Raw genomic sequence first — 18443 nt, forward strand, 5'->3', positions numbered from 1 at the left:
TACTGTGCTCTGCCAGCGAGTGTGACTGTTTTAGCTGGCTTAGCTTGTGACCTGTTTGCCGGAGTGACCTTCGGCGAGCTCCGATAAATCAAATATCGTTGCATAATAGGACGGGCGCGCAGCGCAAACAGCAGGCGGAGCCGCGAGGACCACGGCCCCCTGTACGTCTCCCGCACGTAAACGTTTCGTTCGGCGAGTCGGGGCGAGGTGACGAATTCGCCGCCGAAAGCCGAATTTAGCCCCACCGGCTCAGGAGCCCTTTGAGCCCCGGCGCAGACGTGACGGCACGAGTTCAGAATGCGTGACGGTTTCCTTGGGAAAACACTCGCTCTGGCGCTTGTGCACGTTCTCCTTCTCGCAGCTTCGTGGAGCGTCAGGCCCGTTTGTGTCAGGAAAAGATCGGATGCGTCATTCCTTCGAGGACGGTCGGGGGAATATTCCCAGCTTTCCTCCGCTTCGCTCCCCCGCCCCCCGCCCCCCCGGACCCTCCACCTTTGGCTTTCCTACAGTGTCGGCGGTGCTAGGAGAGAGGGCGGCGCGTTGCGGCCGCGGCGATGGCGTGACCTACCCCCGTCTCAGTGGCGGCTGTGTTGTGAGCGAGGAGGGAGCGGTGCCGTTCCCGCGACGGCACCTCCTCCTCTTCGCGGAGGTAAAGAGTGCCGATTGAGAGCGGGGAGACCGGCTGACCGGAAACGATGCCCCTTTGTTCCTGGGCACATGATGGAGATAATGAGACGCTGGCACGGCGCGGCGAGGACGAGCACAGCGGCACTTGTTCCTCGGCGATGGTGGCCCATTGTTGCCTCGCACATGCCAACGTGTTTCCTCATTGGCATGCGGCCGGATGCGGCGTAAATGTCCCCCTTTATGCCTCGACCGCCGCCTTTGCGCCGGGTGTCACGACAGCCACGGCAGGAGGGAACCGGAGGGGACCTGACAGATGTCCTCCAGCGAGCCGTGAGTCACGCTGACAGGTCTCGAGAAGAGAGGATGCCGAAAACAGCCGTGCGGCAACATGTGCGAAATCTGCGGTTTCGGGGGTTTGTACAATTTAATGCTCGTCGGCTGTTTGTTTTGCGTGAGTCCGAGGGTCGCGCCAAGGGCGTGCTTCCCGAAGCTTCATTCCGTACCGCTATATTTACGTGCAAAATCATCCCGCCGTTTCACTGCCCCTGTAAAACTGTGTGGGGGCAGCAGGTGGCGTAGTGGTTCGAGCTGCAACCCCCCCCCCCCCCCGGAGGAAAAAAGTTGGAGTCGCGCCTCCCGCGGTCATACCCTCGAGCAAGGAACGGCTCCGGTTACAGATCCGGCGTGAATGACCTTGCTGTACGAACGGGTGAACGGTTGCAAGAAATGGGACGTTCCGAGTTGCTCCGGAGAAAAGCATCAGCGAAATAAGCGTTGTGTAAATGTTATAGGTACGGGGGACGTGCTTCTGTTCTCTGTTTTCTGACAGTTACTGGATAAGCTGCCTGGAGTGAACTCGTGGAGGTCTCGTGAAGCGTGACGACTGCGAGCTTCCCAGGATTCCTGCCACGTGACGCCGCTTCGCGCTCTCTCTGCTCTCGCCACCCAGGATGCTTCGCGCATCCTTTCCTTCGCACGGGTCGCGCGCAGCAATCCGGGCAGCTTCTCCGCGACGCTTCCGCCGTCTGCTCCCGCGGCAGCGACGTTCCTGGCCTCGAGGACGGCGGGCGCCGGGGAGTCTCGTCACGCGGATCGGCTTCGATGCGCGTCGACCGTCGTTGCGAACGATCGCGCGGTAAAGCGTGACGGGAGGCACCGGACACCCACCGGGAGCAAAGTGTTCAGTCTTACGTTTTGGCTTTTCTTTCATTTTTCTCCACACGCTTTATTCTTCCTTCTCCGACACGCGTTCGACGCTGACAGGAGCGTCTGCACGGCACCTTTTGCCCCGCTGCTTTCATTTTACCACGAAACCTACTTTTACCCCTTTCAGGTCGGGTTGTGCACCTGCCAGCTGACCTGCAGACAGCGCTGTAGGAAATGGACAAAAATTTATATTCGTAGTGTGTGAGTGACACAGAGTGTGTGTGTGTGTGTGTGTGTGTGTGTTCCAGTGATGTATGCATGAGTGACGTATTATAAGTAGTGTATCTAGCAGTGTAAGTTACTGCGGTGAATAAGGTGTGTGGGCTGATAACACTACAGAGAGTTCACTGGAAGTCGCTTTGGAGAAAAGCATCTGCTGAATAAATGTAACGTAATGTAATGTGACGTCCTCGGTACTTTCGCTTAATCTTCTCAAGTGAGCCACTGTTTTTTGACATCTCACGGAATAATCTGGAAAGTGAGCATCCCAGATTTCAACTCTGTCCGCACGGTCTGGAAATTTCCTGACGTTGTATTACTAATCAGAGGCGCGTGACTAATGGCATTACCCACCTCCGTGTGTACGCGGCGATGCTTGTGCATCATCAAGTAATTCTTGTGCCCCCAACACTTTTTCGCAAGGGCTGAACAGTAGCGTTTACACTGATTTACAGCGAAAGGTTTTAACCTTCAACCCCACCGGCTACTTTGCGATGAGAGCAGGGAGAACTAGAGGTGGGGTGTTGAAGGTTAGTGCTTTTTCACTCTAGGCTCCCTGCTGATGGAAGCGGCTGCCGCGCAGTAGGAAATGAGCCGGGTTCACTCTGAAGGAAAGGACACGTTGGGGTACAGGGCGGCGTACCCTCCAAGTCCATATGGTGGAGCGTTTCTTATCTAAGGACTGAGCGCGGCAGTCGGTAGGAACTGCGAGGTCGCCGGATGAATCCTGGAAGCCCGCAGGAATAAACGCGGCCCCTTAGTTTACCGACGTTGTTATGTTTACGGTGTATGTACCGTGTTTAGCGTTCCCGTTGACCTGCTCGTGCGCGGCCGCACATCTTCCTGGATTTCAGGGGCCCTTCATTCAGCTTCATGCGATGATGCCGGCACGTGCTCTCGCCTGGCCGTGACTCCTCTAAGCTGCTTTCGGCGAGCGGGGAAGGAGAAAACGGCGTTGCTGTCGGGAGCGTCACGTGATGCGTCAGAAGCACAGCATCGGGGCGGGCTGAGGCGGCTGCCGCGGAGCTCGACGCTTAAGCGGATCAGCGAGTCGGACTTACCGCGCGAATGGCTCGTATCAGCCTGACGGCCCCTCTCTCCGCTGCTCCGTGCGACGGGGGGGCTCTTGGAAACGGTCACGTGTAAAGCTCGCACACGCTCCGGTTACATACGCATCTTGTACCGTGTTTTTGTCAGCCGGAGCCAAACCTCTCCGACGTCACCGTTTTCGTTTTGCTTTAGAAGGGCAGCTTCGCGGGGCGGTGCGTATAAAATGCGTCACCTGAACCCCCTGCTGGCGTCTCTACCTGTCTCTGCCCTTGTGAGCAGGACTGTAGAGCAAAGTGCTACAGCAGGATGGACAGGACAGCTGGCGCTATTAATAGCTCCGTTGTTTGTGAGTCACTGCGAGCGCCGACGACGCGCTCCTGCCGCGGGACACTGGAGCGGCAGCGGACTCCCTGGATCCGCACTGGATGCTTATTAATGCTGATTTACAGGCCAAGCGCTCGGCGCGGCACGTCGGCTCCGGGGTTATTTCATCTCCTGCTGTCCTGCTCGTCCGTGATAGGAATGTGACGGGGAAGGAAGCTGTTCCGGCATTTCGGATCCGTCTTAGCAGCGCCGTATCGGGCAGCGCTAGACGGGTTAGTCTTTGATTAGAAACCATTAATGTAATAAACACGGTGCTCGGCACAAATGGAACCGTATGGATCACACACGCTGCCTGAAGCCGCTTGTCCCGAGCAGGGGTCGCGGCGAACCGGAGCCTACCCCACACTGGGTGACACCGACCAATCCTTAGTTGTGTTTTTTGCGCTAATGTCCACACACACACACACACACACACACACACACACACACACACACACACACACACACACACAGGCTGAAGCTGCCACGAGCCAGAGCCTAACCAGGCAACGCAGGGCATAAGGCCGGAGGGGGAGGGGACACACCCAGGACGGGATGCCAGTCCGTCGCAAGGCACCCCAGGCGGGACTCGAACCCCAGATTCGCCAGAGAGCAGGACCCGGCCAAACCCGCTGTGCCCCTCGCCGTATGGAACACATATGGAGTAAAATAAAGAATGTAAAGTTTTAAAGGCTTAAGCAGTTTTTGTTTTTTCAGAATATAATGCTTTAGTTTAATTACGTTGAGAAGTAAAGATAATATGTTACGTGGAAACGAGCTTCTGTTTTCAAAATGTTGATATTTTCGAAAATTTAACCGGTTGATGTTAAATGCCTTCAACACTGATGACATGAATACACACATTTCTCATAGTTGTATTTAAAAGTGAGAGCTTGCACTTTTGGCTTTGGTTAGTCGTGTGTTTCCGCTTCCTTTGACGACTGCTTGTGACGCGCCTTCCTTTCGATGCCCTGGTCATCTCGGAGAGGGTCGGCAAGGTCGGCTCTTTCATCAGCGGTCCGCACCTGCTCCATTTCCGTGATCTTGGTCTGCGAGGCAGTAGGTGCGAGGTAGAGCTTTCTGCTCGGCCCTCTGACCCCAGAGGTAAGAAACATGGCCCAGGGTGCTCACTGAGCTGTATTTGGGGCGGACGGTACTGCTCCTAGCTGTGCTCTGCGTCTTTGTGTGTTGAATTTGAACAAGGTAAGGATTTACTTCTTCGGATGATCCTTTTACAAAAATTGAAACTAAATGTATGCAGTGCATTCAGAAAGTATTCAGACCCCTTCACATTTTTCACATTTTCTTATGTCGCTTACTTGTGCTAAAATTGTATAAATTTCTATTTTTTTCCCCTCATTGGAGTACACTAAATACCCCATAATGACAAAGCAAAAACAGCATTTTAGCAATTTTTGCAAATTTGTAAAAACCACTTGTCTGAAACCACTTGTCCCAAGCGGGGTTGCTGCGAATCGGAGTCTAACCCGGCAACACAGGGCATGAGGCTGGAGGGGGAGGGGACGCACCCAGGACAGGATGCCAGTCCGTCGCAAGGCACCCCAAGCGGGACTCAAACCCCAGACCCACCAGAAAACAGGACTAGGCCAAACCCGCTGTGCTACTGCACCCCCTCTAAGAAAAACTGGAATATCACATTAAAATAAGTATTCAGACCCTTTGCTATGATACTTGAAATTTAGCTCAGGTGCATCCCATTTCATTGATCATCTTTGAGATGTTTCTATACCTTGTTTGAGTCCACCTGTGGTAAATTCAACAGATCGGACATGATTTGGAAAGGCGCACACCTCTCTATATAAGGTGCCACAGCTGACAATGTGTATCAAACCAAAAGTGAAGCCATGAGTTCAAAGGAACTGCCTGCAGAGCTTAGAAACAGGATTGTGGTGATGCACCGATTTGGGGAAGGCTAAAAAAAAAAAAAAAAAAATTAGCAGCAGTGAAGGTTCCCAAGAGCACAGTGGCCTGCATAATTCTTCAATGGAAGAAGTTTTTGGAACCACAACTCTTTCTAGAGTTGCTTGGCCAAACTGAGCAATCAGTGGAGAAGGGCCTTGGTAAGAGAGGTGACCAAGAACCCAGTGGTCACTGTGGCTGAGCTCCAGAGATCCCGTATGGAGGTAGGGGAAACTTCCAGAAGGACAATCATCGCTGCAACACTCCACCGATCTGGGCCGGACGGAAGCCTCTCCTCTTTGAAAGACGTGAAAGCCCGCTTGGAGTTGGAAACTGTGAGAAACAAAATTCTCTGGTCTGATGAAACCCAGACTGAACTATTTGGCCTCGGTTCAAAGCATCGTGTCTGGAGGAAGCCAGGCACTGCTCATCACCTGCACAATACCGTCCCAACAGTGAAGCCTGGTGGTGGCAGCTTCATGCAGTGGGGTTGTTTTTCAGTAGCTAGCTCTGCACTAGGAGACTATTCTGGCTTGAGGGAAGGCTGAATTGAACAAAGTACGGAGATATAATTAATGAAAATCTGCCCTGGACCTCAGCCTGATCTGAAGGTTCACCTTCCAACAGCACAATGACCCTAAGCACAAAGCAAAGACAAGACAGCAGTGGCTTAGGGACAACTCTGTGAATGTCCTTGAGTGGCCCAGCCAGAGCCTGGACTCGAATCCAATGGAACATCTCCGGAGAGACCTGAATATAGCTGTACACTAACGGTCCCGTCCAACCTGACAGAGCTTGAGAGGATCTGCAGAGAAGAATGGCAGAAAATCCCCAAATCCAGGTGTGCAAAGCTTGTCACGTCATACCCAAGAAGACTCGAGGCTGTGATCGCTGCCAAACGTGCTTCAACTAAGTAAATAGTCTGAATACTGATGTTGGTGATACTTCTGTTTTTAATTTTGAATACATTTGCAGAATTTTCTAAAATTCTGTTTTCACTTTATTATGTGGCATTGAGTGTAGACTGAGGTATAAAATGAATTTAAACGATTTTAGCATAAGGCTGCAACATGAAAAAAATGTGAAAAAAGCAAAGGGATGTGAATACTTTCCGAAAGCACTGTATTTCATTGTATTCATGTGTTTAGGGTTTGAGAAGAAATGTATTTTAATGCAGAGGGGGCACGGGGGCGCGGGGGCGTGGTGGCGCAGTGGGTTGGACCACAGTCCTGCTCTCTGGTGGGTCTGGGGTTCGAGTCCCGTTTGGGGTGCCTTGTGATGGACTGGTGTCCCATCCTGGGTGTGTCCCCTCCCATTCTGGCCTTACGCCCTGTGTTACCGGGTTAGGCTCCGTGACCCCATATGGGACAAGCGGTTCAGAAAGTGTGTGTGTATGTATGTATGTATGTATGTATGTATGTATGTATGTATGTATGTATGTATGTATGTATGTATGTATATTTTAATGCTGTGGTCGACACGAGAACTTTCACTCTGTAAGAATGTGGATGATTGAAGCGTTTAAATTTCTCCCTCTTAAAAAACCGACATTAGTTTTGCCCGACAATTCTGATGAATTCTGGAACACGTGGACGTCCTTCTGGAAGTTACCGGAAAGTGCTATATGATCACACCCCTGTTAACTGTACCCTCTTGACCCTAAGCCCTGGCTCTACGCTTGTGGACGTGTTTGCAGTGTCTCGGTGTTGTTCTCTCCCTCTGCTGTTCAGAAAACCAATTGAAAAAACTAGTACGGAATGCATTCCAAAATATATTTTGTAAGCCGCTATAGTATGGCAGAGTACAGCTCTCCATCAACATGGCAAGAGCAAGGACTGTTAGGTCTCAATGGTATGTACGTCAGTGAGAAGATGCACCGAAACATGTTCCGCGTGTAATGCGGCGTCTAGGTCGTCGTCGTCGAGAAGATGTTGTAACCGTGGGAACTGGGTGCTTGTTAGCTCTCGGGGGGCGCGTGTAGTCGGCGTAGGCTGCGGAGGGCCAGGCCTGGGATGAGGCTCCGGGTACCGAGGGACGGGACGGGCCACGGAGGCGCTCCCGTCACAGCCCGGCTGCAGCGTCCAGATTTAAACGTTGCATGAAGAGCTCTCTTGTGTTACGCTCGCCGTGAACAGGAAGGGAATAGACGGCCTGCCGTTCGCCAGCCGCCGCAGCGTTTGCTTCGTGTGTAAATGGGTTTATTTGCAGCTTCCCTGCGGACGCTCATCGCACGTACGTCCCCTGCGCGAAGGCAGCATCGGCTCGCCGTGCTTGTTTTTAGGACATCGGTGAATGCTGCGATTAGGATATTTTTAGACGGGGATTACGGAGCAGCGGCCGTGACGCGATGGTGGATCATCGTGATTTCCGGCCCATTGAGGCCTAATCCCGACGGTCCTACGAACAGCAGCCGGCGACCGGCTTTACTATCCAGCTGAAAATTTGACACATGCCTGTCGCTGGGTTTTTGTTGAATGGCCGCTGAAATCCCTTAATCGCTTTGGCTCTTCTCGGGCAGCGGTCGGGCAGCGGTCGGGCAGCGGTCGTTCCCCGGCCCGTCCTCGTCGGCAGGTACGAAAGCCAGGTGTGCCGAGCGGCGGCGCTTCTCCGTCCGGTCGGCCGCCTCATCGCCCTCGGCCTTCCCGAACGCGCCGCCGGCGGAGGGAGGAAGCGCGGACGAGATGTGGAGCAGGCGCTTCACACCGGGCGCAGCTGCTTGCCTTGGTATTAGCGCTCGAAAAGACGAGGTGAAAATGAATGTATTCGCTTCCGTGCGCCAGAGAAACGACGGTGGATTTCTGTCGAGAATCTAGTGAAACCTGCGAGTTTTACTACGAAGCGCCTGCTGTTTCCAGGAACCGTTTGCAACTAGAGCTGCTGCTGTGAGATGTGTGTGTGTGCGTGTGTGTGTGTGTGTGTGTGTGTGCGTGTGTGTGCGGCTGCTCCTGTTAAACGTGCTTCTCAGTGTTGTTTTTTACGCGTTTACTCGCGGGCATCGCTAACGTAAGCAGAGATTCATTAAAAAGGCGTCACGTAATTAAAGTTGTCCATCCGTGTCTCTCGAGAGGCTGGACGTGCGAGTTAGCCTTTTAATTTGGACTTCCTGTCGTAGTGCCTTAAGTAAATAGGCCTCTGGCGGCGATGCAAGTAAGAATGAAGAGTAAAAATATCAAGTTCGACCCCGACGCTTTGTTGACTCAGTGAGTCGGTGCTTTTAAATGAGGCGACGCAAAGCAGGAATTTTCGGCCTTGCGAAAAAAGAGTTCTCGAGAGATCAAATCATACATTAACGTTTATTCCGTCACCGTCCCGCTCCGTGTTTGTCCCGAATAATCAGCGCAGAGAGACGCGAGTACAAAGTGCAGGTAATGAACTGAATGGAAAAGTCACGTTGCGGAGTTTGTCCCTGACGCGAAGCTCCGCGTTAGCGTTGACGCACGCTTTTCGGGAATCTGCGACGCAGTTTTTTAGGAAGCTGCAAACTGCGCTTAGGCAGCAAGCGGTGAAAAAGACACCGATTCCCGCACTCTTTCCAATGTGCTGAAATGCCTTAAATTCCTAAAAGTAAGTCTTTTTTTTTTTTTTTTTACAGCCAGCTGATGGCTGGCACATGTAGCTTTGGCGAGTTAATGGCGCGTCAGTGTGCGCGGTAATTTATGCTCGGCTGCCCCTCCGGCATCTAAAGCGGCTGACCCCCACCCCCGCCCTCCGAGGAGCGCCAGGCACTCACGTTCGCGCCGCCGCGGTCCAGCCCCTCTGCCGCCCGTGCTCCCTGTCCTCTCCGCGATTGGCGCGCTCGCAGGACTCGAGGAGGCTTCGGGGAGGGAGCGCCCTTTGCGGCGCGGCGCGGCGCGACACCGCCGCCCTGTCCATCGACGCGCCGCGCGAGCCCGGAGCCTGGCATCCGCTGAATTTAAGGTTGCCGTCTTTTCAATTAGGGAGCAATGAATTACCTTTTCAGCCCTCGAGTGCCCCGGCGAGCAGCAGCCAAGGGGCCTGGCGGTATAATGATGCTGGCACAATAGCGCCGCTGTTCTCCGGCCCGTTCCCAGGAAACTGCACAACATGCGCCATTGTGTGCCGTGTTTTGCTGCCCGGCCACGTTGCCCGGCTTTAGTCGGCGGAACAGAAGGCCCTGGCTGTGCAGTAAGGCGCCTAACGTAGTCGGTGGAACTGCTAATATGGGAAGGTGTTGTCGGAGGAGCTGATACACCTACTATTGGCTATTCACCTCCTGGAGCGGTCGATCCATGAAATTTTTCGAAAAAAAAAAAAATAAAATGTAAAAAGTCGGACGGGGAGGGTGCGGGTTACCCGGGCTGGGGGGCTCCGAGAGCGCGCCCGGAAAGAGCTTAAAGCAGCGCGAGGGCTGCCGTCATGTTAAGCTCTTCCTAATTAAAAAAAAGGAGCGAAAAAGAGAGACACAAAGAGTTTCGAGCGAGGGCCAGAACCGGTTCTAAGCTGGTCAGAGCTGGTTCTGCCCCCTTTCATCCGTTCCTGTTTGTGGAGCGGCTCCGTCGGCGCACCCTTTCGCCGCATAGCTAATGGGAAATTAGGAGGACCCTTTCAGAGCGGAGCTGGGGGTGGGGGGGGTTCCGTTAGCGGGAACCTGGACGCGGCGCGTCGTCGTCGCGCACCGCCGGAGGATTCTTGGACCCGGACCTCCGACGGAACCGCGGGGTCCGGGGGACGGCGGCCGTGAAGACGGCGGGGTGGGAATTGAGAGAGTCCGGCGTGTCATCGTCGCCGCTTGCGTTCTTTTGTGCCTCGAGAGGAAAATACCTGTCGGGGAGCACAAGGAAGCGAGCGATTGAGTAACGCCGGAGATTCCTTGGAAACGTTCGTTGTGTCCCGTCGCGCTGCGCCGCTTTCAATGGGGGTCCCCCCCCAGGCACTAGCTGGTGTTTTTCTTCCAGAGAGGAAGGTGTCAGTGAGTTGCTCTTTTCTTCCGAAGGTCTCTATTTTCTTTGTAAAAAAGCAGTTCGGAATGTAAACGCGTTTCCCAGACGCTTCTGGAAAGCCCGGTCGGGTCGGATCGTCTCCCCTCAGCGCTCGCGTTCCTCTGCTTTCGTCGCGCTTTGCTTGCGCTCGCTCGCTCTTCCTGCCACGTGCTGCTGACCGTGGAAAGTTGCATTGACAGAAAGAACTTTTTTTACCCTCCGTCGATACGATGATGACGATACTCCGTGCAAACAGCCTCTGACCGACTCGTCACTTGTTACCATTTTGCCCTTTTTTTTGATGCGTGCAGCTGTTTGCAGCGGGGGCGCGGCGGGTTCGGCCGGGTCCCGCTCTCCGGTGGGTCCGGGGTTCGAGTCCCGCCTCGGGTGCCTTGCGACCGACCGGCGTCCCGTCCTCGGCGCGTCCCCTCCCCCTCCGGCCTCACGCCCCGCGTTGCCGGGTTAGGCTCCGCTTCGCCGCGACCCCGTATGGGACGAGCGGTTCGGGCGATGTGAGCTATTTGCAGTGACCCCCTTTGATCACAAACACATTGTCTTCATGTGAGTCACAAAACTCACGTTCTGATAGATGCGAAAATTAGATGTAAATCATGCACCGTATAACGCTAACAAATGTAAATAAAAAAACTATAAAATGTAACACTTGTGCCCTTTACCAAATCCATCCGTCCATTTTTCATAGCCGCTTGACCGGCGCAGGGACACGTCGATTTGGACCCCGTCCTGGAAGTGTAGTTAGAAGTCAGTGAAGAGACCGGTCGCCTCGGAGGGTCAGTAAGAGCACGTGGGGCTCGGTAATTTTGATGAAATATTTATTTCCGCATCTACGCAACGATGACGAGGGCGTCTCGCAAGATGCCGAAACGTTCGCAACTAGATGAGCGAGTCCCGCACGCGCTTCGTAAGCAGACTGGGAACGCGGCAGAGTACGTCCTTGACGGGGGGCGGATCCGACCGCAGGACAATCAACGAGGGCGATTTATCATCGGCGCGCGTGTCCACCTGAAGCACGTCCGCGGAGGGAACCGTCTGGGTACAGCGAGAACGTGCGCGCCGAGCATAGAACGAGCTGGATTTGAACCCGCAGCCCAGGAGTTCCGAGACACTCGCGCCGCGCACTCTTACCGCGTCGGCCAAAAGTAAAATGTACGCTCCTTCACGTTCCCTTGGGTCCATTTCGGTGACGCGTTCGTCCCCGACGCCGAGCGAGCGGACCCGTCCTGACTGTACTGACGTGCGGTCGGCGCACGCGGCCGCTCGCTCACGTACTCAGACGTGCCTCTGCGTTTTTGCACCCCTCTCCAGGTCCCTGCGGGAAATCGGCTCGGCCCTCGCGAGACGGACGGGACCCGGGACGGTCGGCGAAAGAGCATGGAGCCCGCAACCCAATCCGAAATGGGCGCCGTCCCCAACGGGAAGGGTCACGACGTCGGGGAGAACGCGAGCGTGGCTGAGAAAACGCCGGCGGAGGCCGCAGACCAGTAGGTTCACGATGAGACGCCGCCGTCGACCCCGGGTGCCCGCGTTCGGCGACGCTCGCGTTCGTGCGTCGGACCCCGAAGGTCTCCTCTTGACGTCGCGTCGCCGCGCACGATCGTGCGCCACGCTGCTTTCTAGCCCTACGAGATGCGGCGCCGGGAGCGACCGCGCGAGACGGAACCCGCTGCGCTGATGAATAGAGCAAAGAGCGCAAGACGCATAAAAATGAAACGTGAAAGAAAAGCGTCAAGCAGCACGTGCGTCCGCAGCAGTCCTCCTTCTGCTCGCATGTACCGGGGTCCCCGGAGTCGTTTAAAATCTCATCCTGTAAAAAATAGGGCCGGCAGGTAAGGGCACCGGTTCGAACCCGTCCTCCTGCCGTAGTACCACGATCAGCAAGGTGCTTAACCTGAAGCGCTCCGGTAAAATCGCCCAGCTGTATGAATGAATACATTGTTGTAAGTGGCATCAGCTAAATGAATGAATGTAAATACGTTGGCTTTTATGTGTCTAGCAGACGCTTTTCTCCAAAGCGACGTGCATCTCGGAGAAAAATACGAAAAGGGCCTCGCGTGGACGGAAGGAGACGCTTGGATGCGGACACGTAATTCCAAAGTACGGCCGGTTTGTCACGTTCCACCCTGGGAACCTCTGTACGTCACACGAGTGGCTGCGTAAAGGTTTCTCCGTGATTCAGAATAATTATTCAATTGTTCAATTATTCGACGACATTATTAATTATTCGGAATAAACGCTCACGTCGGATTCACCTCTCGACCTTTGCCCTGCTGGCGCCCAACTAATTGGATCGTGTTTTGTCCACTCGCAAATAACTAAAAAACCCCGTGGGCGTTCCGTACTCGAGTCCGGGAGGCAGACCCACCCCGCAGGTGACCCTCTTCGGCATTTGACAGTCGCGCAGACGTTCCATCTTCGCGTCGCCATGGATACAGGCGGTACCGCCGCGTCCTCGGTGTCGCGTCGCCGCCTTCTCGGGGATCCTCTCCGTTTTCTCGCTCAAAACGCATGTATTCCAAGTGTTCGGAAGCTTTCCCGAGGAGTCCGTATCTGCCCAAGCAGAGCGGGGTCCTCGTGCGTACACTAGTGGTGTTTCGCCCGTCGACGTTAAATGCGTCCTATTAAAACGGGACCGATGGCACGTTTCGCTCCCTGCAACAGCTGTGTTACTGAGCAAATGTGTTTCTTCATTTCCTGCTTCCCTGGACTGATCTGCCCAGAAACTGTGCCCAGAACCCCAGGTACGTATAACCGGTGCGAACTTCCGGCGTGACTCTGCGCACGTGGCCGACGAATATATTCCAGCATCTCCCACAAACGATGCGTCGTTATTGCTGCTATTCGTGATGTCGTCTCCTTACATTAAGAAGAGAAAAGATGCGACATCCTTTGCAGGCCTGGTTATCGCTTTGATTTCCTGCGTTGAGTCCCCACAGGTTGGAACCGGCCGAGGGGAACCTGGCAGAAAGTCAAGGGTTCCTGCCCAACGCGGAGGACATGAAAACCACTCAGTTTACTGACGTGAGTCTCCCAGCTGTAGTTCGAGGAGCGAGAGGCGTCCCTCTTCGCATCGCCCCCGATGAACTGTACGTGTCGCCGTTTGCAGCTTTCGCAACGTAAACGGGTTGCTCTCTTTTGTCAGTTTGAAGGGAAGACGTCTTTCGGCATGTCGGTGTTCAACCTGGGAAACGCCATCATGGGCAGCGGAATTCTGGGACTGGCGTACGCCATGGCCAACACTGGCATCGTTCTCTTCTTGTGAGTGACGCGCACGAGCGACAAAATACGCTTATTTGTGTACTGCGTGAATCCCGCTTCCATTGGCTCTCCCAGAAGAAAAGTCAAATGTGCATAAATCAGGGGGAAAAAATCTCTTTGTTATGTGTGCAAGAATGTATTTTGATGAAAGCTTAATGTCGCTTGGCACGTGGAACGCACACACACACGCACACACGCGCACACACGCGCACACACACGCGCTGTCTGGAACCGCTTGTCCCGAGCGGGGTCGCGGTGAGCCGGAACCGTCCCCAGCCGCACGGGGCACAAAGCCGAAAGGGGGAGGGGACGCACCCGGGACGGGACGCCAGTCCGCCGCAAGGCACCCCGAGCGGGACTCGAACCCCGGACCCCCCCCCTCGCATGTAGAACGGTAAAAGGCGAAGTAGGTTTTGAAGGGTTTAAGAATCTGATGGGTGATGAAAAAACATACGAATTAAAAAAATAAAGATAAAGCGGAACGAGAGGGAGCGGAGAAGAGCAGCTCATAGTGAGGACGAGGACGAGGCTTGCAGATGAAGGACGTCCACGGGAGGCTCGCAGCCTTATGTTTGCTCGTGGCTGTGGGGACGGCGGGAAGACGGGCCACCCGTAGCGCCACCTTGAACTAAGTACCGAATGCTGCTGAGCTCACGAGCGTGTCGCGACAAAGTCGTGGACAACAGCTGCGTCCCGGTCAAAAAGTGCACGGAGTCAAAGCGAGGACGAGTTCTCCCGCCGCCGAAGTGACAGGCGCTGCAACGCGTCACCGTTTTGCTTTGGCTTCGCGTTCTCCTCCAAGTGACAGCTGCCCCAATTCCTGCGTGGCCAGGTGCCTTTCGGGTGGGACGCCGGTCCCGTCCGCTTGCCGACGAGAGCTTAATGTCCCCCCCCCCCGTCTCTCTCGGTCTCCTCTGCTTTGTTGCCCCGCGTCCTTTCCCACGCCGCCACCTACCCTGCGTGCGAAGTTTGGCCTGTTCCCCAGCATTAAAAATTCATCAGAAGCGAGGGTACGCCACATTTTTACCCTTATTTTTCCGCAGATGTTTAGTGTAGCGCAGAAGAGGCGTTTCTCACACATCCTGAGAGCGCAGGAGGGACTCCGAGCTGCTGAGCTCACGCGTTGTTGCAGCGAAAGAAGGTTCCGTGCCTTTCGGTGATGCTAAATCGCCGCATCCAGTGCTTCTTTCTTTTGCAGTAAACGGGTGCGATTTTACTCGTTCGTTCATGTTAGAAACTATTTATACAGGGGATATGTAGAGGGATTTGGAGTTTGCGAGACCTACGACATATCGCCATCGCTGCACCGTCCTGCTGCCAAGGACACCGAGTATCTTCCGGATGCCGCCGTACAGACGCCGCGATTGCGGCGAAGGTGAATGCGTTCCACCTCCTGCCCTGGGGATTTAAGTTCTGTACAAAGATGTGTTTGTTAAGGTGGTGCCTTTGGTCTCAGGGCCGAATATTTGTCAAAGTCCACCGCTGCTAAAATTAGACCGCGAGGGGGTGTCGTCTCAGCAGCGCGTTCGCAGGGCAGGAATTGCGCCAGACCGTTTTTCCAAAGTCAACATTCTTTTTCGGGTTAGGGTTGTAACTGCGGCGTCACGCTCCGTGCGTTTTCACGCGCCGCTCTTCGTGCGCGGCCAAGGCAGTGACGCGCAGCGGTGCCGCCGGTCCCTAGCAGGTCCCCGGTCGCCGTGGCGCGGCGACGCCATACGTGTAGACGTAGCCGGAACCGGATCCGTACTTTCAGTCGCGCACGGTGGCACGCTGCGAGGACCCGGACTGGCGGAGAAGTACGTGGCAGCAGTCGTCCTATAGCGGTTCTCCGCGGCATTTTTTTAAATTGCGGTATTGACCGTATTACAGTTTTAGGACAAGAGAGATTTGCAAGGGATGGAAGATGAAAATAGTCAGGCATGGACTGGCTGGACAGGAAAGAATCAAACTAGGGAGAACGGGAGGGCGGTTATCATGTGGTCTCTACTGCGCTCTAGGGTGATAACAACCCCACGCTTCCATCGCTGCAACCCCCCCCCCACCCCGTGTGCCATGTCTCTCTGAATCTTTGCCACCGCTTCCCCGAGGGGACAGAAGGCCTATAAAGGAGCACCCTGCACTTTCCATTGGAGCAATAAATAAAAGCGAGAGAAATGCTTGACAATGGAAAAATAAACAATATAACTGCCCTCCGTTCCTGCCGTCTCTTTTTAGTGGGATGCTTTGCGAGGATGCCATGTGCCTCAGGCCAGACCAGTCGCTGAGTAGAATGTCAGGCATCTACCTCCAGGCCCACAGCTCGGCGTTAGACAGGAGCTCAAGTCTACCCCGGTCTCGGAGCCCCGGGGCTTCGGAGCTGCGGCCGGACCGGTCCGCTGACCCGCGGCGGAAGAATGAATGGCTGCGATTGTGCTCCTCGATGGAGGTGTTGCTGGAGCACATCCCCGGAGGAACCTTGCGCTACAGAGGATGCTGTTGTTTGGGGTTCTGTGAAAACAAGAGCTGGCCGGTCACATTGGGAAGGTGGCTTTGCCCCGGCTCTGCCCCTCGTCGCCCTGCGGAAGTCAGCCCCGTCGGCGTAGGGGAGATGACCTTTCGGGAGTCAGAAATGCAAGGAGAGGGGCGGCGATCAGGTGATCCCTTGTTGGGGCTCTTCGCTGAGACAGATCTGCCAGTCCTTCGCATTCCGGTCACATGCTCTCACATGCTTGTAGCTGTCTCTTGCAGGGCCCCAAAAAAATGAATTTTAATTTTCCGCTTTCTATTGTTGCCATTGTACGTGGCACAAAGCGAGCCACTCGTGGAATCCAGAGGAAAAGGGGCCCGGGACTTCGGCACCGCGCTCCTGCTGCGGTTCCTCCGACGTTCCCTGCCTCTCGGGGGATGGGGTCGGAGCCGGGGTAAAAGGCGACCGGGGTCCGGCGTCCGTTGCCAGGAGTAACGAAAGCAAAACGAGTTGGGAAGAAGGAGGCCTTGCTCCGCGAAAGTGCGTAGATCAAGTTTCGTCCGCAAATTCCAAAAGTTGTGGCTTTTGTACAGATGTCTGGAGATGCAGGCGGGAAGCTGGGGTATTTTGGGAAATCTGTGGTCGCCTGTATGCATGGGAGCTCTGTGTTTTTCTCCCACTTTTTTGCCTCCAGTGGATGTGTGAGCTGCTCATGTCACCACCTCCGTCCTCAAGAGTTTAAGCTGCCTTAAAAAAACAGTATTTTTCCCCCGCTAATATTGCCTCGTGCATTGATTTATGTCCGTTGTGTGGGAGATGTCTTTATATGATGCACTTACTATAAATGTAAGACTAATATGTTTTTCTAACAGTTACTTCTCAGTTGTAGTTTTAGAAGCTCTCGAAGGTTAATGAATGGCGTCTAAGAAACTCGTGAGTGGGATAAAGCAGAATCTGGAATGTTTTTCACTGCTAAAGATTGTGATGATGATGATGATGATGATGATGAATACAAAAATGGGGAACATTTCACTGTCATTCAAAGGTTCCTACTCACTGCTGTGGCAGGCCTCTCGTCGTATTCCATTCATCTGCTGCTCAAGTCCTCAGGCATTGTGGGTAAGTTGGACTCCAAAACGCGTAGCCTTCTGCCGACTCCCGGCAGAGCCAACGTCGCTCACTTGTCCAGACCGAAGACGGTGACCGATGGTCTTTTTTGCCCAGTCGTTGTGATTGGATGTTTTTCTCATAAGCTTCACATTTCACTTAATACTTTGATTGACTCCATGTTAACTTCTTCTTCTCTGCTTCCTGGTGTCATGTGCGTTTTCACACTATTTCACTTAAGATCTGCTCACGTAGAAAAAGACTTCAGCACATGTGCACAAAGAAGATCTCGATGCTCTAACAGAGTGGTTTGGAAGCATCTCAGCAGGACACAAGACCGTTTTGCTGACATTACTGAGATGTGTTGCTACGTGGAATTGTCTCCATGTAGAACCAACAGCCTCGGTTGCCTGGACAGTCCTAGCTTGCCTTGGCAGGCAGGTGTTTCTGCTGATGTTTGCTCTTTGTTCATCTGAGATCAGTGGTCTCCAGTGAACTAACTGAACTCGGAAGCAAAGCGCACCCTTTGTGTGGCTGTTGTTAGCAGCCCGGGCCTGCGCACGGGAACCGCTGCGTGGGCTACTGATGGTTTTGGGATTTTCTGTTCCAGGGATCCGGGCCTACGAGCAACTGGGTTTCAGAGCCTTCGGCATCCCGGGGAAGATGGCAGCTGCAGTTGCTATTACTTTGCAGAACATCGGAGGTAAACGTCGGGCCTTTTATCTAGGGGTTCCGTTGCCAAACGCCTACCCTCGAATTCGTACATCTCGCCCATCTACGCTCCTTATGTCACAGCAGCTCATTGTCACCTCTCACTGTCTGCCTTCTCACTGCACTAGTACGCTTCCTGCTTTTTACATTTCACAGTATTGTGTTTACACTGGACTAGCTGGGGTAGGCAGCGAGTTGAAGGTGAAAACACTTGTTTTTTTTACCCACCGTCTCCATCTCTGCCAGTCCCTCTACCTTCCCTCTCAGATGCTCACAACACTTTATTTCTTACTTCCCATTCCGTCCCCTTCTTCTGTCTTCCCTACTGTCAAGTGTGGGATTACTTTTTGTTCTGGCCGCGCTTCCACCCTGCGTTGCATCACAGGCGGAGACCCCGTTTCCCGGCTCGGTCGAGCGACGCGCTCGGGCACAGCGTGCCCAAAGCGTGGGCGAAAACAAACAGAAATTATATTCCAGAACAACAACCAAGCATAAAAGTTCCCTTGACAAAATGTCCCTCACCCCTCTCTCACTCTCACTCTCCATTTCAATGTTCAGGCGCTTAATTAGTGTGTCAC

The 18443-nt window shown here is 54.1% G+C and overlaps 1 protein-coding gene across 7 annotated transcripts in view; it reads left to right on the forward strand.

Annotated features, from left to right (window-relative positions):
* Positions 1-18443, forward strand: part of slc38a3a (solute carrier family 38 member 3a) — a 36721-nt gene that overhangs the window by 4517 nt on the left and 13761 nt on the right. For 2 of the 7 annotated variants that reach the window (XM_018734113.2, XM_029247703.1), the window contains exons 2-6: positions 11652-11827; positions 13271-13364; positions 13486-13601; positions 17093-17166; positions 17765-17857. In XM_018734113.2, coding sequence (XP_018589629.1) covers positions 11718-11827; positions 13271-13364; positions 13486-13601; positions 17093-17166; positions 17765-17857 — 487 coding nt within the window. In that variant the 5' untranslated portion in view covers positions 11652-11717. Of the gene's footprint in view, positions 1-663; positions 958-8342; positions 8950-9296; positions 9304-10773; positions 11493-11651; positions 11828-13063; positions 13365-13485; positions 13602-17092; positions 17167-17764; positions 17858-18443 lie in introns of those variants that run through there. The other 5 variants (XM_018734112.1, XM_018734116.2, XM_018734117.1 and 2 more) reach the window with 5 other exon arrangements.

Source organism: Scleropages formosus, chromosome 22 (genome assembly GCF_900964775.1).
Source record: "Scleropages formosus chromosome 22, fSclFor1.1, whole genome shotgun sequence".
NCBI classification, from domain to species: Eukaryota; Metazoa; Chordata; class Actinopteri; order Osteoglossiformes; family Osteoglossidae; genus Scleropages; species Scleropages formosus.